The sequence below is a fragment of the Oxyura jamaicensis genome, chromosome 7 (genome assembly GCF_011077185.1).
Source record: "Oxyura jamaicensis isolate SHBP4307 breed ruddy duck chromosome 7, BPBGC_Ojam_1.0, whole genome shotgun sequence".
Taxonomy (NCBI): Eukaryota; Metazoa; Chordata; class Aves; order Anseriformes; family Anatidae; genus Oxyura; species Oxyura jamaicensis.
The window spans coordinates 16,150,264-16,176,198 of NC_048899.1; the positions used below are offsets into that span (position 1 = coordinate 16,150,264).

The window sequence follows — 25,935 nt, forward strand, 5'->3', positions numbered from 1 at the left end:
ACAACCACAGAAGCAATTTGGAAGCCAACCACATTACTTCAAAACCTGCACCTCAATCTTGTCAGTCAGTGCAACAAAACAAATGTTTTTCATTTGTTTTCTCATGAGAACTACATTGCAGACTTAACAGCTCAGCTGTTCAATGCATGTTTTATATTATGTTCTGATATTTGTATCAGTTTTATGGAGAACTTAAGAACATTTACAAGCTTTGAATTCCTTAGATAAGAAACTACAGCAGAACATTTATACATTTACAATGAGGTTTTTGCTGCTCATTCTCTTAAAACAAATCTTGTAAATAGTCCTGACAATGGTCAGAAAGCCAGCAAATAAGTTAAAAGACAAAAGGCGTAAGATCTCCATAAAAATGTTTTTTATTTTTATTTTTTTTATCAATGAAGACTGCATTTGAAAAAAAGGATCTACTTGAGCTTTTCAACTGAAGAAACTGCAAAACAACCCAGCAATCCTTCCAAGTAACAGACACACTGAGGTATCCTGTTCCATGACAAAAGATAGCTATCAAATGCATCTCCTTGCCCTCTTGCAATATCGGAAAGTTACAAGTTTTTAGTAAGAGGCTAAAGAAATTTTGTCAAGAAATACTACTCTGAAGCAGCTGTCCCATGGCCTGTTTCCCCCTACTTCTCAGTCTTCATCATCATCTTTCAGTTTCTTCTTTTTCTTCTTCTTTTTCTCTGTATTCTGGAAACAAACAAATGTTGCTATGAATTAACTATAATGGAGAAGCAAAGCAACACAGGTATCTAAGAAGCAGAGCTCACTCAAAGCATCCCTGTAGCTGCCACGCTCAGCACAGCACAATTCAAGAGATGTCTCCTTCCTCTCCTGTTATTGGATTTGATGGTTACAGCACAGTGAGGCCAGGAGGCAAGGGAAGTTGTGCTGTCTGTCACACCACTGGCAACTCAGCACTGTGGTCACTGTACATCAGACAGTGTAGCTGCCCTAATCAAAGGAAAATGAAATCTGATGTTAAGAACAGAATTTCAGAACTGAGCAATTAGTTTGGCTACAATATCTACTCCATTGCTGCTAGGAGACATCAAACAATGCTTCATCTATTCAGCAGGTACAGCCTCTGCTCTGCAGGAACCCTAAACAATAGACGTGCCTGTGGATCAGCACCAAGGGACCTCTGTAGAAAAGGTATAAATAATGAAGACCTGGGGGTGTGCTAAGGGAAGGAGAGGAAAGATTCCTGGTGCACACAGGCACTACAGCCACAAATTTCCCAGACCTTATTTTGGAATGCAAATCTTCTTGGACTTTACAGTGACAGATATTATGAAATAAAGTTGCTAAATAGTAAAACAGTCCTCGTATGCCCTGAGTTACATAGGGAAGAACATTTTCCCCTCTATCCATGTACTTTGAAGGGAATTCATTCCCAAAAAGGGTGAAGCAGCTCTGGAATTCGGCCTCACCTCAACTGTGGGGCTGGTGGGTGGTTCCTCAGTCAGTGACTCCTCTTCTTCAGCTTGCTTTTTCTTTTCCTTTTTCTTTTTCTTCTTTTTGACAGGTTCACCCTCGTCTACATCTGCTTCTTCTGTACCACAGAAAGAATAAAAGTGGCAGATTGTCAGTTATTAGAAGCATTTAAGGCAAAAGATAAAGCTTTCTAGGAGATGTGAGAGGACGCAATTAAAATATTAAGAAAGAACACAAAAAAAATACTCTTCCCCTTTATGTATTTTCCATACCTATTTTTTCTCCACTTGTCCCCTGCTTGCATAACTATTCCTTACTATTATCAAAACATATAGCTACTTAAGACGACTGACAGCATGACAACACTATTCACCTCTCACGGCACAAAAAGCACTCCTATATGCTGCCTTCAACGTTTTAAAATAAGCTTGCATGTTGTATTTGCCTTCCAAATTATCAAGCACTCTTTCTGAAAACAGACTGTCCACAGTTAGGCAAATATTTTCATCGGCATCACAAGAGCAGTGGAAGGACTCAACAATCCACATCAGAAGTGCATTCAGCCAGCAGTAGGTTGTTTTCCACTGATTCCCTTATCTTAGCATTGGAAATCTGCTACAAGGCAGATCAGCAATCCTTTCTTAACTGTTTAGACTGGCAAACACAAAGATCTCTTAATGCTGAACTGACATAAAACATTTAATGCAAGAGCAGAAACTCTGCCCTGGAAGACAGGAATTGAATTATTTATATAAGCTGAGACGACTGTTAACCCAAGGAGAGATTTACTAATGCTCTTTTACATTTATTTTTCAGAACTATCCGTCGACAGCTGGCATATCTAATCACAGTGGTAGACACTATAATTTACCACCATGCATCTTTCTAAAATATATGCCACAGTCCTAGGAACCTCTAGGTAAGGAAAACAAGCAGAAATCACTACCCAGCTGACAACTTATGTAATAGTCAGGCTGTTACTTTAGTGTACCCAAGCTGAATTTATTTGCACAACTGATTCAGTGCTAATACCAAGTTTCTCAGTATGTAGTACTCATGAGTACATTCACGATATATATAGTAACCATTGTCCTGCAGTAGCTGCAAAACCAAGATGCCGAAACTAGTAGTGTTTGTGGTATGTGCAGCTGCTACCAGAGCTGTGAAACAATTTTTTCAGTGTACTCCCCCCCAAAAAACAGAATCAATTTCCTTTTGAAAGCATACTCACTTATCACTTACAAAAATAATAGAAACAAAAACAGTACTGTTATTTTTAAAACAAGAAAAAAAACACGCAACCTCTTAACACTTTAATTATATTGCCACAAGTTTAGTTCCTCAGGGCAGCGATGCGATTGAGTCAAAAATATACTTCAATCTTTGCCTCCAACATAACATTCAGATACAGAACGGGCTTCATTGTAGAAAATTTCTAGACATTTCCACAGCAAAATACAGCTAGCTAACACACACAGGATTTTGACATTAAAAAAGTGACAGAAGCAAGCCAGCAGAGGATTCCAGACAAAAGAACTGATATATGTGACCTTAAGTGGATTCTGCCATACACATCATTCACAGTGAACAGCATACAAGCGTAATGGATTAAAACCATGTAAGAGTAAGTATCCTTACCTCCCTATATATGACACAGGCAAATAAAAAGTAGCTTAAAAATAAGTCTGTCCTACATTAAAGCTATACAGTACCAACAGTACACAAATCACCTTTTGCTATGCTACACATATTCACTCAGCAGGATTGGTAAGCTATGCATTTTCAAGCATTGGGTGGTACCCTGGAAAAAACTTATTACTCTGTCTTCAAGTCTGACACATCAGGCAGTGGAAGTTGTCATAATTTGCAACCACAGATAATGCACTGCATGCTCACAGGCACTGTCACTTCTCAGCTGGCAGCAGATGCCTTCAGGAAGATTTAAGTTGCTGCTTTCTAGTAAAGCTCATTCCAGGACTTCACATATTTGTACCTAGGCATAATGAGGACAGAGGCTCCAAGGGTGCTGCTCTTCTACCTGCAGTTCTAACTGTTCTAAGTCACTCAAGCCCAGCTGGATTTATGACACACAGCAGTTGACAACAGCTGATACTATCAGGCACCAAGACACAACATGCAGCACCCAGAAAAGCAGTTTGACTGACAGCCCTGCACAGCACTGGAAATCACTAGCAGTAGTTCCAGTCACCCATTTTCTACCAGTCTTCTCTAAGCTTTTACATATCAGCGTCTAATACCCCCTCCCCTCCTCATGATTCTCCATTATACAGAATCAAGTCACATAGCCTATCAATAAAGACACCATGTCATGTTACTGTCATTTAAGGCCTTGTGCCTTGCAGTGTTCCCTGCATTAATTTGTTTCTCTTTGCAATACCTTTTCCAGTGAGTAGCTGCTACTGTATTTTGACACTTAAGCTAAGCACTTCACTGGGGGCACTGGCTGGCCCCATTAGTGGTATGCATTCTGTTTAACCACATCCAGCTTCAGACTCCAGCCACAAAAATAACTCCCTTCCCCTACCATTAACACAGATTTGTATTAAAAGTCAACTCCTTAGTAACTTATTTCAGGCACTATCCTTCTGCTTAGTTTCTTTTTAGGTGTAGAAGATGAATGTGGTTTGAAGTTGTGCCTCCCTCCTTAGTGCCCCCACTCCCTACCTAAAGTACTGCCACGCATGCATTCCCAACAGGGAGAGAGCAAACATCACACACCACATCTTGCAGTAACATTCATGTTTCAAGATAGCACAATGCAAAATACTGTTTGCCCTTTACTGTGAATAATAAAGTAATAATCTGACAAATCACTTTTCAGTGACAACTTCCTGTCTCATGCCTTACCTTCCTTGTGTAATATGAACTGGGTCACACTTATCTGGCTAAAGAATTCCCTTTTTTTCCTGAACTTCTTTTCCACCAGCACCATTTATCATGCAGCTGCACAAACAGCATAGGGAAGGAGGGGGCAGAGACTTCTTACGCAACGTTGTGTCTGGATGCATAATCTCTGACGGGAGAAAAGCCTAACAGAGCACTGCACCAGAACGAACAGGGCCAAGAACAGCAGAAATGAAAGGCTTGTGCATATTCAAGTGGACATGCAATATAAATCTCAATGCTGGGACCTCCTCTGCACTCTCCTGTGTACTGCAGAACTCAGTGAAGTACTCAAACTTCTTGGCTCACCACCACCCGACCAGCATGCTGTGCAAACATATCAACTGGAAAAAGAGCAAGGTCACTGTCTGTCTAGCCTGTGTCAGGAAAATCTGTGTACTTTGCTGGGTGGTCAAACAAGAACTTGCAAACTTAGTGACAGTGCTATTTTAAAGAGTACAGGAAGACAGGCTGAAAGAACGAGATCTGCATATAGTTGATATGAGGTCAATAAGCTCTCTGGAACTGCTCCTCCCATACTTTGGAGCATCTGGCATACATTAGGAACACAGTTCTAATGCCCAAGTGTCCCAGTATAATGACCCATGATACAGAGAACTGGAGTAAAAACAATAGCTGTGAACCTTTGAAGGATGCCCTACCCTTTCAGAAAGGTTTTTTCAAGTTTTCTGAAATCAAACATAACAGATTTCAGTAGTTCACCAATATTCTAAACACTGTCTACAGCTCTAGTAATTCCTGGTAGCTCAATGATAACTGCTAAGTTCCACCAATCCCATAAGCTAAGAGGTAACAATGCTCAAAAAAGCAAAGCAAACAGAAGTTTTCCTCTATATAAGCATGAACCATTGAACAAAAATAACCTTTTCATACTCTAAGAGACCAGGCTACAAATGATGGTAATATTTCACCTGCAAGGAGCTCACACCTACAAGGTATCAACACTTTGATAATGGAAGGGAGGCCCAAGGGAACAATTCTGAGGCTACAGTAAGGGAAGGAAGTTAGTTCAAAATATTACCAAAAGCAGTAGCTGTGAAAACACCCATGTTTTCCAAAAAGCAAATGGGCAAAGTTCAGGCCTCCAAAGTACTCATTTGTCCTTGTTTCATTATAAGAATGTGAGAACAAGCTGGGGCACATCTCAGCTTTACAGTATTAAGGATTCTCCCTCCAGTTAAACTTGAATTCTCAGCTAAGTTTAGGTTCCTACAGGTTGCTCCATCCACATACACTGACACCATAAACCAACTATCAACCAGCATCTGCAAAGTTCACCTCAGTTTGAGTGTTAAGAGGTTTGTAGCCAGCTACTACGATAGCCTACCTCTAATTTTTCTAGAGCACAGCAGCACAGAGAAAGGCAGAAAGGGAAGGCTTTGACAGTCCCTGCCTGCATGCATGCGCAGTTGACAGAACTGGAAGCAGTTCAAGCTCAGGGTCTCACAAGAAGGACATAAAATCCCAAGTTACTCGGTACTCCATTGATGTAGAAAATTTTTGTCCAGCCATTTAGAGATACTGGAAGTGCACAGAGGAGAAAAGATGGAAAATGTCGGTTGAAGTGAACCACCTTACAAAAACTAGAGTGCTATGTAGTTACAGTCCAGAACCCTTCTTCACACAGTACCTCAGAGAAGGAAAGAACAACTGTGGCAGCAGCTGTTTTAGCTCCCCAGAGAATAACTGTTTACGTGTCATAAATTCAGACTGAAACTTCCAACTCTGAGTTCTAATGTTCAATGTTTACATGTTGAAACACTTCCTTGCAGAATGAAACAGTATTCTTTGAAGAAAATTTGGTCAAAGTGTTTTTTTCCCCACAGGAGCTTTTTTGCTTCTTGATGCTGAAGCCCACTAAAGATAAACTGAGCAATGTAAGAAGAATGAGTAGAGCTTTTATTTTTTGAAGTGTTCTTCTGTCCTTACAACTGCTTAAGACTATTTTATTAACACATTATGTCATAACCGAGGAGAGTAACCAGGTATAGTGGCTGGTTGTCAGTGTTAATTCCCACTGCACAATGCACAAAGCAATATGCCAGCATCACAGATGCAGCAACTAACCTTTCATCTCTGCTTTGAACTTCTTTGCTTTCACAGGAACCCCTGCCTCCTGTTCTTCCACCTCCTGAATTTTGCGTTTCTTTGAAACAGCAGGAAGCGTAGAGTCACCAGACGGGTCATATACTTTTACTTCACTGTAATCAAAGAAGCAAGATGGTTTAAGTAACAAAGGAGAGCTAGCCCCAAGGTAAGATCCTGCAGTTGAACATTAGCTTTCCAGCACAACCTCCCAAAAACATTAGCAAATCAATCCTTCTCAGCTAACAAAGCATCTACAGGCAGTCAGGCCCTTTCTTCATCACATGAATTGTTCATCAATCAGTAATCATAATACAGGTGTATTACCGACTTGATGAGACAGGTGAATACTTAATCTTTTCAGAACTCCCTATTCCCAAATATTGTATGCTCCTTTGCTCAGCCTCAAACGTTTCTACAGGGTGCAGAAAACAAGCTGCTCTGAAACTCAGTGCTCTTCATTCAGACCTTTTCAAGGGCAGTTGAATCATCTAACACCAATAAAGCATTTTTTCCCCGATTCATTCAGAATTGCTACTCAAGGAGAAAGGAGGTTTAAAACAGCAACCCTACACTAGTCTCCACCAGCCACGTTCTGAGCATCTACACTTCTCTAATATAGGAATTTGAGGTAGCTACCTTGCACAGGTTACAAATGAAACTGAGACTGGTGATTAGACTGTGAAGTATGTGGTAATGGGAACAGATAGTGCCATCAATTGCCCCTCTAAGCATCACAGAATTTTCTTACAGCTACAACCACTACATATGGCTTTGCAGAAACTGATTACATAGCCTCTTGAAAACACTGGATTCTATTTCAGTTAAAACCAGGGAAGAGTTCAGTGGCTTCCTTGTAAATGTCCAAATGCTACTAATAAATACAAAAAAAAAAGAAAAACAGCAAATAAACACACCGAGGACGCATAACTCTCCCTTGCATCTTTTTCTAGAAAGCATACGAACACTTCACTTGAACCTCATCTCTGCAAGCTACCTGACAATGAGCTTCTGAAACATTACTTTGATGCAGCTAATTCATGCTGAATCTGTAGTTGCATACAAGACTAGGAGATTCTTGCCAACATCCTTAGAACATTATCTTAGCCCTTCATACAATCTCCATAAAGCAGTAGTACTGTGACTTTACTACAATAATAATTGGACAGAGACTTGAGTCAGTGTATAGGCACTAGACTCTTGTTACAAAGTAGTTGTAGCTTTTACGGGAATTCAACCCACTCCTAAAAGGCAAACAAATGAAAAAACATTCCGAAGTTCCAGAATTCAGTATTGCCTTGAATGCATGAAATGAGCATTTTGTCCTTCCCTTCTAGACAGCCAGACTAAGCCATACAGCAAGGAGTTATCCTCAGCACCTCTTCTTCCCAAGCCTAGACATGTTTGCAGAGCATGCCTAACAGTAGGAACACGTCCCAGCAGAACTTCACAACTCCCCATTTCAGGAGATGAAAAGCCTTCGTGTCATCTCCTCTCCTCCCTAAGCTACTGCCTCCTTATACACCCTGATGCTTCATTTACTGACACATGGTTGTCTTCAAAAGCTGCTCCAGAAATCACAGCTATCGCTACACTTTGAGAAGCTCAGCACATGGAAATGCAAGTTACAGCCAGCCTTGAGAAAGATGTTTGGGGACTGCAGATAGGTGCAAAGTATTATTTTTTCTAACAGAACTTGCACCAAGCCCTATTTCTGCAAAGCATGTGCCTTCTCCACACCAAAAATTCACCGGAATGAGATGGCCAAGTTAAGCAAGATGCCTGCCAACAAATTAAGTGGAAAAACCCAGGTGTCACAGCTCAGATTAATAACATGTTCCAACCCTTAGACATTCAGCCATCTCAGCTGCAATTTAAAGTCATTTCAAGTACAGAAACTGCTCTATTGCTTAAGATACTGTATTATTATGTATGAGACTTGAGCTTTGTTCAAAACTTTTTTTTTTCCTAAGAATAATACTAAGTAGGTTTCTAGGGCAACTTCCAAACATGTTGAAGAAATTAATTTTTGATTTTCTCAAAATTACCTTACTCAGACTTGCATTAAATAAAGCTGCTACATATTAACTACCCAGCTATTCAACTTCTGGGGCTGATGCTGATAGTATCTAACTACACTTGTTATCTGATAACATCAGTAATTTACTACTAGAAAATCAGGACTGTATCACCAGTTCACTGGCTTTACAACTGTAAAATGCAGGAACATGGAAATTCCGATTAGTGATGGAACTTGTTATCGGTGTTTAAGAGCACAGAAAATGTTTTCTGGATCTCAAGATAAACCAGCCCACAACCAAAAGGATTCTCAGGAATAGAAATATGAAGAGTTATTTACACTCAGCCAAATTGAAAAGAAAAACCATTCACCTCTTGTTCTGATACTTGTCTGTCCTGGCCAAGGCTTTTCCAGTGCCACTTATTCTTCTTATCTAAAATAAAAAATTTAGAAGTGAAAAACAAATTACTCATAATGAAAACAATTCACAAAGCAAGTTTCACAATCTTTGAAGGGAATTAAAAAATGGAAAGATAAGCGGCTTTTATTGGTCAGGCTCTGGCGTAACTATATGAGTCTTACACATGGAAGTAGGATAATGACAGGGAGGTAACTAGGGTGAAAAAGGCATCTCTCTCTCTAATACTGCTCTTCAAGAAGCCAATGCAAATAAAGGGCATCTAGTACAGGATCAAACATATCACAGCCACATGCATCATACCACTAAATTCACAAGACCAACTCGAATTTGTGCACCTTTTCTTTTTCAAGGATAATCACATGTCAGGGCAGGTATCACACTATACCTGGCATATAGCCAACCTTAAAACCACAATACAGGCTCAAAACTTGATTTGGATTAAATTTGCAACTGTCAAGTGATCAGCTGTTGCTTTGGTATTAACAAACCTGTCTCCTTGCTTCTGTTTCCATGGGAAATATTGCCTCTCATGAAATGCTCAGAGGAGTAGGCAAGTTTTTCTGGATTATTTCTTTTCTATGCTAGCAATGCCAGCACTACAGCATTAGCATCAGATCTTCTAGCTTAGAAGACTGCACCCAGTCATAGCTTGCAAGATCACACCAGCTAGAAGAGGAAAAGTGAACCCTACATTGTTCCAGCATGCTGTGCCAATGGCAACAGACGAAACAGCAGGTAAAGAGAGGCAAGACATGTATTAGGTGATGGGATGGTAATGCAGCAATTTGCATCTTCTGTGCTGTAAATAACGTCTTGCTTTGGCTGCTGAAGACTAAACATCCAGTGTTCGGCTTTTGGGGAAAAACATACCAAAGAGATTTTTTCTAAGGTGGAAAGGAAGAAGCTATGAAGTAACTATATACTTTACAATTAATACAGAGATGCAGTAGACTGTAAACATATGATTTTACTTCCTCAGAATCAAGCCTTTTCAGTATAATGTATTTGAAGACAGGCACATAACCAAGAAAAAAAGACATACAAACAAAAGGATGCAACAAGCTTACAAATCCTACTGCTCCAGCCAAGGCTGGGAGAGACCACAGAAATATAATGACACTAGCAAAGACTTTGAAAGCAGTTTATCAGAAAACATGATAAAAACTTAAGAGGTATAGGAGTCGAGATTTTTCAAGATTGTCAGCTTGATGCAGTCCTCTACTGTACTCACCCCTCTCTCTTCCAAATGCCTCAGTCTCGTTTCTACTTTTAATCTGTTCTCAGCTCCCATTTCAGCACTTGTATCCTCTCCAAGGGCATCATAACGAATAGTCAAGGCAGTCTTAGCTGCCAGCATTCGAGAAATCTGTGCAAGGCCAAAATATTAAATGCTAAGACTGAACATAAGGTGATGATTCACTCTGATCTGGAAGCTATACCCACAAAGAGAAGAACAAAGCAACCATTCACTAGCATTGTTTAATCAAAAAAACAGCGTATCATTCATTAGCACTGAAATACTGTTAATTTAACACCACATTTTCTTTGTAAGGGAGAAACATCCGAACCTAGCAAATAAATTATACATCTCCCACTCTACCTCAAACTTAGACATTACTTTGAGATGCAGTCTCCAGCTGGATAACTTTCTCCATAATTCAAGACACGCCTTCACCCAGCTGTGTTATAAAAACCTAAGCTCTTTAAAAGCAAGCCACAAAAAGTTACTACCTTCAGCAAACATTTGATTTTCAAGCAAGACTAAAACCTGTCACAGCTTACACAGTTTACTATCACATCGAGAAAGTAGTAACATACACATTGAGAAAACTAATGTTACATCACAACTGAGCAGGAATGCATCTGATATTACTTGGTTATGTTGATGGATATCCCCCCTATTCCCCTTTCCCAACAAGAACCAATGACACCCAAAGATTTGTGGGACAGTGGCACTTTCCAAATAATCACAAAGCACAGGAGAGCAGGCCATGAAAAGAGCCTCAATGTGAAGCTCAGGCAATCAACAGACTTGCATGCTTCAAAAAAAGCCAACCCTGTAAACAGTTCTGTAACTCACCTTTCCTTTGTTTTTAGCAGTGGTTTGTCCCACCAGAGAAGCATGATAGATAAGGCCAAATTTAGGTGTGTCCCGCTTAGTCTTCAGTGCTCTGAAGAGTGCCTTCTCAGCACCCAGTATCTGAACCGTTGAAGCTGGATGTTTTGCCAGATTCAAGAGGGAACCTAGAAGGAGGTGACACAGAGATAGTGATTTATCAGAGGAGCGGCTAAACAAGCAGGATGTTAGACTCCGAAAGTATTCAAAAGTAGCAAGCACAGAGCCATCTGTTTCTCTAAAAGCTGCTTCATGCTCATTTCCTGAAGGACAGGTAAGCCATTTCAATCTTTCATGCTTAAATTAACTGTCTTGGTTCAATTTCAGCAATAGAAAAGAAGGCTGACTCAATAAAACATACTCTTGGCAGCAATAATGCTTCAATCACACAACTGAAGCATTGATAACCAAAATAAGGCTGCTAACTTGAGATGGTCTGACTGTAAAAGCTTAAAGCCAGCTTCTCAGTATTTTGTCTCAATAGTTACTGGACTATCAGCAGGGAGCTCAGTGTCTCAGAAGAGGTAGTGACTTAAGTTGCCCTCATATTCCAAAGAGAACTCAGGCCAACCAAGAACTACATCATCACAGACGACCACCAAACCAAGCTCATGCTGGTATTCTCAAGACTCCTCAAGAACTACCTTCCTTTTAACAAGAGGTGTTCATCAGGGCCTTGCATAATGCTTCTGGCTGACAAGCTCCTCAGAGAAAACCTCTGTTGAGGTCAACTAAGCCAGTATGACCCACCTGCATGAGCAATTAGCCTTGCTCCAACCAGTTCACCCACCATGACAGTGAGATTAGGAGCAATGGCCATCATTCTGTTCTTCAGGTAGTCATACAGCTGTGTCCGATACTCAGAGATTTCAATCACCTGGCAAAGACAGAGGTGGTTACAGGAATCAGTACTAGCTGACAGACAAATCTGAGAGGTAAATTTATTGAATGAAGTGCTGAGAATTCTAACCAATGAGGCTAACAGTGCAGACTGCAAACAGACAAGGACCAAAGTTACAGAAAGCTTTATTTAGGGCATATTCCCAGAGCAGAACTCCATCCATGAAGTGCATTGGACCTGTACTGCTCATTCCCTTATACAACTTATTTTCTCAGCAAAGCTCCTGACAACATGCCAAAGACAGCGAAGCAGAACAAAAGTACTTAGTAAGGACATTTTCTTTAGGACAAAACCTTTGGAACATTTGGTTTTCACATAAATCTTTGCCACCATTCTCTTGAAATAGGATAAATGCTCTGTACTTCTCCTATACAAATACACACAATTAGAACACACACAAAAAAGCAGCCCAGTCTAGACCAAGAACAGGAACTCACTACTCCTAACCCTGCCACTCCCTGGTAAAGTTACAATTGGCACCACTGAAGTCAGAAGAAATTCACATTCAACACAAATGAAAGCAGGATAGGTCACCTAATTTTTTTTGAACCTCAGTGCTCTGCTTTTAACCCAGGGTTTATGACCTAACTTCAAAACTGACAGGTTAAAAAGAGGTCTTCCAAGGGTTTAAAACAACATTGACACCAAAATCCCACTCAAAAGTGAGACTACTGCTTTCAGAAGACTTCATGCAGGTATCAGCAGACTGAGATGGCTCAGATGAGGTAGTGACTGTGCACCCTCATGTTTGTACATCAGGAGAGCAACAACATAGGAATCATCACTGCCATCACAAGTATGTTAGAAAGGCCCTGGGAAAATCTCTCCTTGGCAGAAGAGGCTCTAATATGGTTAACTAACACAGAGTTCCTACTGCTATTCATATACATGCACATACCTGATCACAGAGATGGATTATGTTGTTTATATCTTCTTCTGATACTTCTGTCCCCATGGAAATCTCGGCGGCAGCCTTCACATCCTCTTCGATCTCCTCTGGTAGAATGTCAGAAACATCAGAGGAGGCAAAATTTCTTCTGTCTCCTGCAGGGGACAGATGAAAGCATGTTAGCACTGGGGGTAAGCTGAACAAGTACAAAAAGAACAGAAACAGACAAAGATAAAAGGCCAAAATAACAGTGAGTCAAGTCTGCCATCATCTTATTCTAAACTCCCAAAACGTGTTAATGTTCAGACTTTATACTATTTGAGAATGGTTAGAAAGATTAAATTTGGAACTAGAAAAAAAGACTCTTTTATAACACTAAACACTTCACCTTTTCAGTAGCTGATTGCTGCAAAATTTTCAGTCAAGATTAACAAAGGAAGAATACCAGGAAGCGAGCAGCCATTTACAACTCACCAGGCCTAAGTAATTCTTCCTACAATCAGAAAAAAAAGTTCCCTTAAAACCACAGGTTTTTCTCTTAACTGCAAAATTCTTAATAAAAGAAAAATGTATGCAAAATACATGCCTAAGAGGAAAAGAAAGGGTCCAAAATAACGTATTCACTATTTTTTCTGTTCTAATTAAAAAAATACAGCAGCTGTAGTCTCAGAGAACAGCCACAAAGAGGCAGTGACTCTCTTGACATCAGTGTTTGGCAGCTAATTTCCAAAACGATGTGCTGACTAATTGTGATTCTAAGAATACAAGCTGGTGGTCCATGAAAAATTAGCTGGTCATTTCCTAATACTTTTCTATTAAGCTCCAGAATTCTAAGTTGCATCAAAATACAGACAGCATATGCTACTTTTCTACTAGCCCTATTTACACTGGTCTTGATGGCAGGATTGTGTATGTGATCATGACTCGCTGGATTAGTGAGTGGCTGGTCTACAAATCTCTGTCATAATGCACTGTATACTAACATGAAACCTACTCCATGCTCGTGCCTCCTTATTACTCACCAACTTTCCGCACGCATTTACAGTACGTTAGGTTATCTGTGATGATTTTACCCAGCTCAGGGAAGTGCCAACCGTACCATTCCCTACAGCGCATAATATAGTTATTCAGTTCTTTGTCCAAGTCATCAAGAAGTGCTAAGAGAAAGAAGAATGGAATTCTGTATCTTAAATGTACTTTAAAAATGGAAAACTCTTAAATCAACAAATTTAAATAATGTAAAGGGCAGTAACAAAAGTATTTTATCCTTATAAGACTATCCTTATAAGAAGTCCTAACTCTTCAGAGAGCTGCATAATCTTAGGCACAATATTGTAGAAATATTAGAACTCCCCTGAGTGCAGCCTGAAAATTTCATCACCGGGACCATCTTGGACAACAGACTCCTTTAACAGCTGTAAAGCACATTCTCCTGGAAGGAGTGCAGGAGCTAGCGTGACTCTTCCTTAATGCCACCCACACAAGACTGATGCAAAAAATATCAATCTAAAAAACTTTACAGAAAAAGCCTGTAATGGTGAGAAACTGATCTTGTGTTCAGTTACTTGACTGTAATAAGCCCTTTAATTGCCTTTATAAATATATCCGACAAATCCAACAGGCTCACCAGTTACCAGATATGACCGATAACTGGATTTACGACATCAGTGTAACACCCACAGCATATATTGCTACAGAGCCCTGAGGCTAAAATATTTCCCTCTCACATAATACCAACATTCCCATCTGTTGTCTCAGTGGTAGTGACGAAGGAGCTGAATTAAATCATTATTTTCAGCTTAACTATGTTTCATCATTGACACCAGTCTGGGAATTAATATTCCAAACAGGATTCCTCACTACTACTTCACATCAAGTATGCTGATTATGATGCTGATGTCTTAAACGTAAAATGAGGAATGGGCTTTCCTAGCTGAGTTTACAATTTGTCTTTTCCATTAGGAAAGCAAGGACATGGAATACAGCATTAAATACTGCAGTGTTTTTATATGTCTAACATAAGAGTGTCTCCATGTATCTCTATGCAAGCTACCACCAAAATGAAGACTCAGAAAATCCTGACTGTGGGGCCCTGACACTCTCCCAGAACTACTCAGAGGCAAGGCATGTTGGAAAGCAAAGTCCTCAGAAGGCTGAACACTGTCTGCTAATCTCTATGCTAGAAAAAATGGACATCAGTTTACTGTATCACCCTAACAATGTCACTGCTTGTGGCGAAGCCTATTAAGAAAATAAACCTTAAGCCTAGCTGAACACAACTACCCAATTTACTGACAATGCTAGAAGGAAATTGACAGCAATACTTTTCTGTAACCATTGTAAAGAAGTCAGCTATCTTAAGCTGAATCCATTAATAATTTAAGCTTTAAATATACTTACAAATTGCCTGGACAATCATGGTATCTACTTTGTCTGGGCTGAATTTCAACTTGTATCGGGAAAGGCTGGGGAAGACAAAAATACAGTTTCATCAGCCTCCTGACATCTCACCGCAAAGCATACCCTACCTGTTCCTATTTTACAGGAGTACGGCTGCCCATACGTTCATTCATACCAGCTCAATTTTATCCCACTGACCACTCTCACCTGTGACCAGTGGCAAAGCCCTGCTGACACATGCTTTCACAACAGCTGTGACATGTGTACATGCACATATGCTACAAACAAGGTGAAAGGGAAAGCTAAGGCTATCTGTACCACATGCACCAGAGTGAATGCGAAAACTAAGGCAGGATATTTCCTGCTGTTGGTTTCTTTCTGCATGGTTCCCCACAGAAGTTATCTGTCAACAGCACTTCTGGTTCTGCAGTGGTGGGTGATCCACAAAATACTACTGACCCAGCAGGTAACACCAGCAATGCTACTAAGAGAAGAAACTTGCTAGAACAGATTCCCACTGTTTGAAAAAGCCTATTACCATTTGGCTTTCCATGTACATTTAAAAATTTTCAGTATACTACATTAAAGCACAATAACACTGAGGACTTGCATCTTCAAAGTACTTTTTCAATATTAATGCCTATTTTTGAGGCATCGTAACAGCAAAAAACACATTTTAAAGAAATTAGCTACACTAAAGCAGTTTTCTAATTTGTCAATGGCTAACAGAAAAAGGTCATGTCAGAATATGGATTAAAAGCGACTCATGAATGTTTGACTCTGTCCTAATCCAACAGTTTTGTATTTAACTACTTCTCCACTAAACCTACCAAGATAATGATGCTGAAAGGGGAAAGACATATACTATAATGTACATATGACAGTGTAAAATAGCAAATCACATTCTTCCCGTCTCTAAGTGGCAACAGAGTTTTAAACAAACCAAATATGGCTTGTTTTAATGGTTAAAACTGCTACAGAGACATTTCAAACCAAGACTTATAGTACACAACATGCAAAAGGAAGCTATCAACTGACTTTGGGAGAGGCTGATAGGTTTCCTCAGAGTGTGAGTGCAAATCTTTATAGAACAATACTCTAGATACAAATGCATATTGACTTTGAGGAAATATTAGGCCATGTCATGCACTCAGATACTTCAAGTATAACATGGCCAAGGACATAGGAGTGGGGAAAATATGGGATGAAATAAAGGTGTTCTAGGAACTCACCTGTGTGCAAGACCCAGACACATCGCTGCCATCTCTCGAGAAGGAAGGCCTGTAATAAGCCCTTCAATCTGTGAACGGATTCCTCTCATCAGCTCTGTAACCATTGGGCTGTGTATACAACTCAAATTCAGCTTATCCTGCAGAGTAGAAATCAACAATCCAAGTCAACGATGACAACTGCATTCCTCTAAAGCCCTTCTTCCAGTAGCCTTATCTTATTAAAATCAGCTTTCCCGCTACCATCCTATGGTCACTTGACAGGTCCAGTCTTCTTTGATGCTCAAGGCAGTGACACCCTCAGGGCTCTACACTCTAACAATCACACAGTTTGAAGGAAAATTTACAGTTAAGGCTCTATCCGCTATGTAGACACCAGAAATGAAGACTAAAGATTTTGCGGTTTACTTGAAAGAGTTTGGCTAGAGAGAGAAAATCTAAAGACAGAGCATTCAGATTTTTAGGTATTGGGTTCTTTAGGTTTTGGGATCTTTTTCAAAGCACAAAATTGAGTGATTATTTCACTGCCCTTGGTGGCATTCACTTCAACATGGAATCCTACTCTTTTTGCATCCCACACCAATCTCCTAAGACATGATGCAGAGTCAGAATAAAAGTCTCTGGAACAGACAGCATTCAGACACAAGACAGGGACCTAGGATTCGACAACTAGGAGATCCCAGAGAAAGCAGACCACCTCTACTGTTATTCTTCCTTCCTCCAGTAGACAAAAACTGAAGGACACGTCTGATCACAAGGATTAGCTATCTTCCTTATCACAAACAGAACATTGGCAACATGTTCCATTGTTAATAACTTTAAAATCTCTGGAAGTCTGCAAGATTTCAGTAGCATGAGACAAAAAGAAGAATGGCAAAGTCATTTATCACCTTTATGACACCCCCAAGTTTGGCATCTGCTACAGCCAACTGTTCATGAGCATCTTTTGCCACTATCTTCTTTAGAATTTTCTTCAAGTTCTTGCTGAGCTTGCCTTCTACAAGAGCTGTGGATGCTGTAGAAAAAGAGAAGACCAAAAACATAGTTTCATTCCCCTCCTAAAGCCTGTAACAATAGGACCTCTAACTTAGTGCTTTTGACTGCCCACAATAGCTGTAGTCTGAGCTGCAATACTACTTTGCCATGAAACAGCTAAAATCAATAAAAGAAAACTGTATCCTTGCCCTTTTGAAGACCTAAGTCAAGAACCCTACTCCCAGTTGCCTAACCTTTCTGCATGTGCTTTCAGTTTTATTTCTTCCAGTTTTGTTTAAGGAACTTTACAAGGACATCATATGCTTTAGATATAGGTTTCACATTTCAGAAAGCAAGGTTTTTAACATTTTGTGTGTGATTTAATTAACCAACAATATTCCAGGTCCCTTAATCCACAGCCACAATATCTTGAATTGAGTAACAGCTTATTTGCATCCTCTGCTGATGATAACCTACTATACATCAAAGCCCAGCAAAGAACAATGCCAAGCACACTGACTGGGAAATCAGACACAGGCCCTTTTAATACACACCATGCAGACTAAAGAACTTTAAAGGGACTTTTTTGTACTCAAGTATTAATAGATCTGCAAAAGCTTTACAATCCCACACAATATATTTTAAGACAGCACTTATACAACTCTCTCTGCAGGTCAGCTTTGTGCTCCACTGAACTGTGACTGATGTAACATCTTCATCATAGTATATATAGCAGAAGCCACTGATTTTTGACTTCGAGAACCTTAATGAAATGTAAAGGTAAAAATTTAAGTGCTGTGTTCAGATTCCTCCTTCCTCTCATCCATTCTATAACGGAGATAAGTCATGAAGCTTTCAAGCTAGCCAATAATTCCTAAGCCACTTAAATCAGGCAGATAATTTTCCCTTCAAAATAAACGTGACATAGGTAGTCTGAGTAATCTCCCCCCTTTCCCAAATAAACCACAAACTCTACTACTTTGCTTCAGTTTTATTTTTTTTAAATCCTGACAGTACACATTCTGAACCTAAAATTAAGAAAAGCAACATACTCCAAAAAAACATGCCAGGTAGAGAAAAACATACAGCAGCTTCAATCTCAGCTTTTTTACTTGTATGTATAGGATCTCCATTTTTAAACTGCTTCCTTACCTTCCATTGTAAGCTATCCCTGCTACATCTGAATATAAAGATCCTTTCTTTGATAGTGTGACATTTAACATCCATTTACAGAAGTCACACAGTAACAGTGAATTCAGCAGTAATAATCATGCCATCCCTGAATGATTAGCTGGCTCTTTTATCATTTGTGTTCAAACCAGTCTGCAGTGTCAAGTATTTGAGAGTAAAAAAAAAAGTGAAGGCCTTATATTCAGTAAACTGCTGAAATTCCTTAAAGTGCAATACAAGCATTTTTTGCAAGAAAAAAAAAAAACAAGCATAACATGTCCATAAAACAAGAGCATTTGTAATAACATATGTACTCTGATATGTCTGTTGTCTCAGTGGTAGTGACGAAACATTGACTCATATCACTTACATTCAGTTCCAACAAGAATCCATCATTGACAACAGACTACGTACATCAGTCAAACTTCTACATGGTGCTCATCAGGAAACTACTTGGGCAATAATGCCACAAAAAAACAAACTTCATTATGTCTCTGCTTCACTACAGACAGAGTGTATTACATCAAAACAACAAAAACAGTTGCCTTTGAAAAAAAAAGTATGATCTAAAAACTAAGCAAAGGAAAAATAGAGCAAGGACAGAAGTAAGTAATGAATGAACTAGTGTGTGACGGGTTTGGTTTTGGTAAGAACAGCATTAACTCTCACTTACCAGCAAGAGCTTCTGTTGTGTCCTGAAACTTTTCAAAGTGTTTCAGTTTTACTCTACAGAAGAAAAAAAATACAATTGTGTAAACAAATGTACACAAAACAGATGCTAGGATTAACTTTTTTTTCTCCTGTACCCACTATTGCAGTCTTACAGACAAGAGGGGAATTGTAAGAAAACAAGAAATCAATATCCAGACCCTCAAAAAGCAGGGAGAGCAATAAACCTGCTGATTAACTCCAAGCCTGATGTAACTTTTCAGCTGCACCCCCTAAGCTTTTTTTCAAGGAGCAATTTTGATTTAGTATTTCTAATTAAGATGAACACAATCAGAAAACCTAAGCCACCTTTTCATTTTGTAGTTCCTAATTAAGGACAGGTATCAACCATCTGAATTTCAAGACAGCAGCACCCTGATTAAGTAGGTGTCACTGTTGACTGATGATATCTTCCCACTCATCTTCAAAAGGGAACCTTCTGCCCCCGTGAGCAGCCCAGATTTAACTTGCTTTTCAACCAAATATACCTTCAAAGACTTTAAAAGTGAACCCATTCATTGCCCGTGAATCCTCAAATCCTCCCTTATAATTAATTACACGTTAGAACACAAGTTTTGAGTTGAGCTTAAAACAAACAACTAGCAAACAGAAAATTCTTTCATGCCCAAACTGCTGAGCAGAGCCAAAATCATATGAACGGTGTTTAAACACACTGTGCCAGCTCCTTAGGCTCAAGTTCCTTCTCCCCCTCACATAATCTGTGGTGTTGATATCTAGAGCTCCGGTTAAGAAGCTATCACAATCCAGTAAATTCCTTGTCAGGGACAGGCATTTGACTAATCCAGTTCTGATTAACCACTGCTCTTTGTGAGTCAAGTATCTGCAAAAGAAGCAAGGTCACAGATAAAGATAAATGCTAAAGCTAAGAACTCAAGCCCAACAAAAGCTCCAGGCTTATTTTGATGCCTTTTCATAAACACACGAAACACAGGAACTAACTCGAACTAACACAGATCCATTAACAGCCACATCCTCTCTAGCAAGGGGCCAAGATGATGTTTCCAAGACAAGACTAACAGCACTACAAACAGACGGATGTGGGATATTCTGTCCTCTCCTCTAAATACTCCTCCACAGCAGGGCAAATCCGAAACGCAAGGCATAGCTTGTTCAGAGGTATCTGTTCTAACCAGAGCTGGTTAGAAGTTTTCCAGTAAAAACACCCTATACAGACTTGGCAGGAATTCACCATTGTTCCCAATCCTAGAATGATTTGCTTGAAAGGCCAGCTTGGTCACCAGACACCACAACCCCTGTGCAGCTGCTCAGCGACACTAACAGTCACTGATGGCATGGGCAACAAAACTAACCCTCAATTTACAGAAAGATTCACATGCTATTAGTTTCAGATGGATTAAACCTTTTTTTTTTATTATTATTATTTCAAGAATTTCCTGTGAGCACAAAAATCTTATTTCTGCCAGTTTCAGCATTACAAACTCACATATTCTTGTCAAAGCATCCAAATCTCCTCACAATATTGTTCAACTTTTTGCTTCAGTGGTACACTGTAATAGCTTCTGCAGCTAAATTACACTGCAAGTTAAAAAAGATATATATTTCCTTCAACCACTTCGACATTGCACCTAAGTTTGTCTCAGTATCTAATTTCACATTACTGTTGCTCACAGCTTTATAGTTTTACAATATTGAAAAATGAAAAGCAATACTTCTTTCTGAACCTCAGATATGCAGAACTACACAGGCAGTTGTGTCCTTCCAAAAGCCAAGCTGCCACCCCCACATAAGGCTGCTTACATTTTGTTTGCTTTTTCAGGAGTTTCAAATTCTTTCCATAAACTGTCAACTTCTTGGAGCTTTTTCTCATTCAAAACCTGTAGACAAAACAAAAACAAAATAACATGGTTATATTTAAAGCACTTCTGAATGTATTTCAAAACTGCATTCAGCACAGAAGACCTGAAACAGGTTTATAGCATACCCAAGTACTGGAAGTTAATTCAACAAATTTGGTTAATTCAACTGTGATTTCCAGTTCCACCATTCTCTCTCAGCATCTTCATCTTTATAGTTGCATCCAGCATACAACAATATTTACATTAGATTTACTTTCAACTGCATTACAGAAGTTGCTCAATAATGGCTGGGTTCTTCTGAACCTGCACCATCAAAGCAAAACCCTCTCCTTGTTTATCAAAACCAGGCTTGCTCTACCACCTACAAGACTCATTCACAACCCCAGTGACCCAAAGCCAAACCTGCCTCTGCTCTGAGAAAATACAAACATGTCTGGGACACTTCACAGGAAGAAGTGATCCCACAAGTTATTGTCATGACTTTGAGCTAACCCAAAGAAGAAAGAGGATGTCTCTAGATGGATGACTTTTCACCATAGCTCAGTAATCAAGCCAAAAATTACTTAAGAGGCTGCAATGGCTTAATCCCAACTCTGGTCAAAGGTGATCTCCCTTCAGTTTTTAAACAGCAGAAGAATAACAATTACAGTCCTAGATCCTACACACATTTCATAAAATGCCAAGTGTACTGCAAATTCCTAGAAAAGTGATCAGGGGAACAACATGGGCAAGATCCTTACAACATTATGTTCTTTAATACCTCGGTCAAAAACATTGTGGTTTTGTCACTGCAACTTAAATCCAACAGAACTGCAATTTGACTCAGTGCAGTGCAAAAAATCGTTCCAGAGATTACAAGATTTTGCTCCCTTGCAGATTTTTAAACCCAGGTCAAAGGAGGCTGTATTTTTTAAACTGAGTTAGTAGATGAGCAAGTAAACACAGTAACTCATCTCTCACAGAACGCTGAAGCACAAAAAGCCCTTTGGGCAAATCTTCCTTTGCCCAACCTGTTGACTCTTGCTGCAATTTGTCCTTCCCATTCTGAAGATGACAGAATTGTCACTTTCTATGAACAGCCATGGACACACAGAGAAAGATACAGGCAAGCTGCTAAATTGAGGTTGCTAGCATATAAAAATTATGGCTGCCTACGGACGTTTTATGTACCACACGATAGCAAGACTCGTTAGAAAGAGCTCTCTAAGATCTAAAACATGGTTGTGACATTTGCCCTTACTCTTTAGACTCTGTTCCTCTGATAGGTGCAACACCTATAAGGGAATATCTGAGAGCTACCCTGTTTCGAGAGGAAGATAGCACTTGACCACCAAAACATAACAGTAGAGCACAGCTATGCTAGCTATGGATACCTGTGGGTACTGCTGAAAATGGGAGTGGGTGACCACAACTATTTCCAAAGTTTCAGAAGTCCAAATTCTGTACAGCCCTCAAATAATTAAAAAAATAAACAAAACAGCAGCGACTATCTCTAGAGGCTGCTTTAAAAATGAAAAAAGCAAATTGAAGCTAAACTCTACAGGGAATACTTTGAAACAGAACGAATGTACAAATATAACCACATAAATTTGCAACTACTGTGTGTTGGAAAGCAACGCTCTCTCTGCCCCACAGACATGCTTTGTGGCTGTGACTCTCTGTATCTGGCATTGGCAGCTGCAAACAGAACCAGAATGGAAAAACAACGCATGTCTCAAAACATGTATTTTAATAAAATATTATGTATGCTCAGATCCAGCAGACAGTTCCCAGCTCTCTCACAATCGAAGCCAGGCACCATTTGCAGTCTGCTCTCAGACAGGAGGTGTTTAACGCCTACTCGTGAACGCTGCCGCTTGCTGCCTGGTGCCCTCTAGCTGCCTCGCACACACACCACAACCAGGCACCAAGCCCCAGCTGCTGACATCTTCAGCCATCTGCTGCTGCAGCACTCCTTCATAAGGACTTCTGCATTTCTCTTTGCACACCTCCTCTTACCTTTGCTTTATGCCAACCTCTGGCTTCACAGGTTATAATAGGGGCTGTTTTCAGTCCCTCCTGTAGTCACAGAAGAGAACCACAAAACATCCCAAGTTGGAAGGGACTAACAAGGGTCATTAAACCCAAATCCTGGCTCCACACAGGACCAAACAAAAATCAGACAATCTGTCTGAGAGCGTTGCCCAAACACTCCCTAAGCTCCGGCAGACTAAGAGCCATGCCCACTGCCCTGGGGAACCTGTCCCAGTGCCCGACCACCCGCTGGGTACAGAACCTTTCCCTAACCCCCAGCCTGACCCTCCCCTGTCCCAGCTCCATGCCGTTCCCTCGGGTCCTGTCGCTGTCCCCAGAGAGCAGAGCTCAGCGCCTGCCCCTCCGCTCCCCTCGTGAGGGAGCTGCAGGCCGCCATGAGGCCTCCCCTCAGGCTGCTCCGCTCCGGGCTGAGCAAACCAAATGACCTTAGCCGCCCCTCACACGCCCCAACCCCCAGACCCCCTCAACCCCCAGCCCCTCCGCCGCCTGCTCTGCCGTTCTCCCACCCCCTCCGCGTCTCGCGTGTGGGGACGCGGGTGGCCGGGCCGCACGGCCGCCGCCGACCCCCCCCCCCCCCGGCTGGGTGCAGGAACCCGCCCGCGGCTCACCCCCCGGCAGCTGCCCGCACCTTGAAGATGGCATAGCCGGCGGCGGTCTCGAACAGCACCAACATGCTGGCGGCAGTACGGCCACGTGCGCGAGCGGCGCGGGCCCGTCCCGCGGCCTGAGCGGGCGCGCGGCGGAAGGGGCGGGAAGGGGAAGCGGCCCGGCCGGAAGCGCTCCGGCCGGAGGGGGAAACGCTGCGCGCTCCCGCGGGACACGTGGCGGGCGGGAGCGCGCGCGACGCCGCCGCCACCTACCGGCCGGGGGCTGCGGAGCGCCTGCAGCGTGCCCGCGGGGCTCGGCCGCTGCTGGGCTGGGGGCCGGCACACCGCTGGAGTAAGGGCACAGCCAGCCCTCGCCCTGTTAAATCCCCGCTGCTTTTGTGGTCACTGCTACCTGCACTGAAAGCAGGCAGAGCGCTTCCTGCCCGCAGGAAGGGAGCGATGCTTGGGCGTGATTAACACCGGGGGTTGATGCGTTTCATAGAGCGCTCCTCTGAGTCGGTGCTGCCTTACTGCCTCGCCTGCCCTCGTGCAAGAGCTGTGCTCGAAAGCCAACAGTCAGAGAAATACAGGGACACACATAACTCCCCTTTTTTACAGGGAGAGCCTTTTGTACTTTAGATACTGTAACCCAAATTGTGTCCAAGAACTGGTAACGTTACCACAGAGGTGACATTCAGCTAAAAAAGGCAATTTCCAGGTTCTCTCTACTTCTAAAACAGTGTTTCAGTGTTGCTGTCTCAGGGAGTCACTTAGAACATTGTATTCATCCTTTCCGCCAGCACTAACCCCTCCCAAGCAACTGCACTGCTATTATGAGATTACAGATTATTTGTAGGTTAAAGTTTGGTTTTATGAAAGCTGTTTTCAACAGACTGGAAAGCCTTTGTGCGGCATAGGTAGGCTAACAGGTTTAAAAATGCTACACCGCTTGCCTCTTGAACTGCACACACAGCTGTGGAGAAGGAAGTTAAACTTCCATTTGAATTAACAGAGGTAAATGTTATTGATTTCAGCTATTTGAAATTATTTGCAAATGAGATAAATTAGAGAAATTATAATACACCTGAGAATTAAGTGAGGTTATTAAAGGAGGTGATGCAGGGTTGGTGGTAGCTGCAGTACAGAGAAGGGCTTTGGGCTTTTGTGGAAGAGGCTTAGGTATGTATATTTAGCCTTTTTAAAGGTGGTGTTTCTGTTTTATTTTTAAGTGTGCTCTCTGTTATGTTTAGGCAGCTACAAAATAAAATTGAATTTTGTTGACATACCTGTGCCTTGTGGGCTGAACGGAGACCAGTTTTGCAGGTACTGCACCAATACGGTTTGTACCCTGGGGATGTAACATATCTGTAACCACAGTGAGTAAGAAGGGGCAGAGTCAGCGTTGCGGATACTTAGCATGTATGCAGATTTCATTGTTGTGCCTTCATGTTGTGCATAGGGATAGGTAACTGAACTCCAGTTTGTGGGAGCTTTAGTTGTCATTATGGAATTGTATGGAACAATGAGTGAAATTAATAATTACACTTAAATTTCAGGCTGGAGTCTGAGATTGTAGCAATATCATTATAACACCTCTCTTCTGCTTTTAAAGCTGTCTTTGTTCACAAGTAGCAACAGTGTTTATGGTAATATTAGGTATGTCCTTTTTAATTCTGTTAGTACTGTATGTTGCTTTAAAACCCTGAAATGGCTTATTTTGTTGGTTTCCATAGTGTTTTTGAACTCATAATTTGTTTTTACTGTCAGCTTGGTGTAGTATCAATAAACTTGGCTTTCCTGCCTGCTAGGCCTTGTATGAGAAAAGTTATCTTAATTTTATAACTTTTTATAGTGTATGTTTTCTAACTTTTTTCTAAATTCTGATTTGGTTTAGCAGATGCGTTTAAAACTAATTCACACGAGTTTAAATATTGTGTAGTGCTTCACTGGCTAATGAAGGTGCATCTCCTGATGTCACACTTGAAACGTGTCTTTCAGTCAGAGAGGCACAGTAGTGTTAATACACAGGGCAGCTGCTCCAGGGGTGGTGTTACAGAAGAACACAGTAAATGGAGGTTGAACACCATGTGGCTCGACACGCTCTGCCCAGAGATACCTCCTACCCTTCCCCCAAAGTAGCTGGTAAAGCTAACCTACCTAGCGGTCACGGATCTCATCTTTC

The 25,935-nt window shown here is 41.0% G+C and overlaps 1 protein-coding gene and 4 non-coding genes across 9 annotated transcripts; all 5 read right to left on the reverse strand.

The window, feature by feature from the left end:
* Nucleotides 1-354: 354 nt before the first annotated feature.
* NOP58 (NOP58 ribonucleoprotein) lies at nt 355-23,938 on the reverse strand. 5 transcript variants are annotated; one of them, XM_035332325.1, is made up of 16 exons: nt 23,795-23,938; nt 21,074-21,150; nt 19,260-19,312; nt 17,332-17,456; nt 16,445-16,581; nt 15,213-15,277; nt 13,835-13,969; nt 12,822-12,967; nt 11,773-11,899; nt 10,987-11,150; nt 10,138-10,272; nt 8,857-8,918; nt 6,448-6,581; nt 1,728-1,736; nt 1,452-1,573; nt 355-708 (listed from the first exon to the last, which is right to left on the reverse strand). In XM_035332325.1, the coding sequence occupies exons 1-16, from the start codon at nt 23,837-23,839 to the stop codon at nt 652-654; spliced, it is 1,593 nt and encodes a 530-aa protein (XP_035188216.1). In that variant the 5' UTR covers nt 23,840-23,938; the 3' UTR covers nt 355-651. The 5 variants fall into 5 exon arrangements, with proteins under 5 accessions (XP_035188216.1, XP_035188217.1, XP_035188219.1 ...); XM_035332326.1 differs by lacking the exon at nt 1,728-1,736 and adding an exon at nt 6,296-6,299 and having other exon boundaries at nt 1,452-1,575; XM_035332328.1 differs by lacking the exon at nt 1,728-1,736.
* LOC118170358 lies at nt 11,533-11,618 on the reverse strand. The gene has a single exon (XR_004752675.1). It is a non-coding gene; the product is annotated as a small nucleolar RNA SNORD11 (small nucleolar RNA).
* Nucleotides 12,633-12,716, reverse strand: LOC118170359. The gene has a single exon (XR_004752676.1). It is a non-coding gene; the product is annotated as a small nucleolar RNA SNORD11B (small nucleolar RNA).
* Nucleotides 14,555-14,642, reverse strand: LOC118170356. The gene has a single exon (XR_004752673.1). It is a non-coding gene; the product is annotated as a small nucleolar RNA SNORD70 (small nucleolar RNA).
* On the reverse strand, nt 18,907-18,995 carry LOC118170355. The gene has a single exon (XR_004752672.1). It is a non-coding gene; the product is annotated as a small nucleolar RNA SNORD70 (small nucleolar RNA).
* Nucleotides 23,939-25,935: the final 1,997 nt, after the last annotated feature.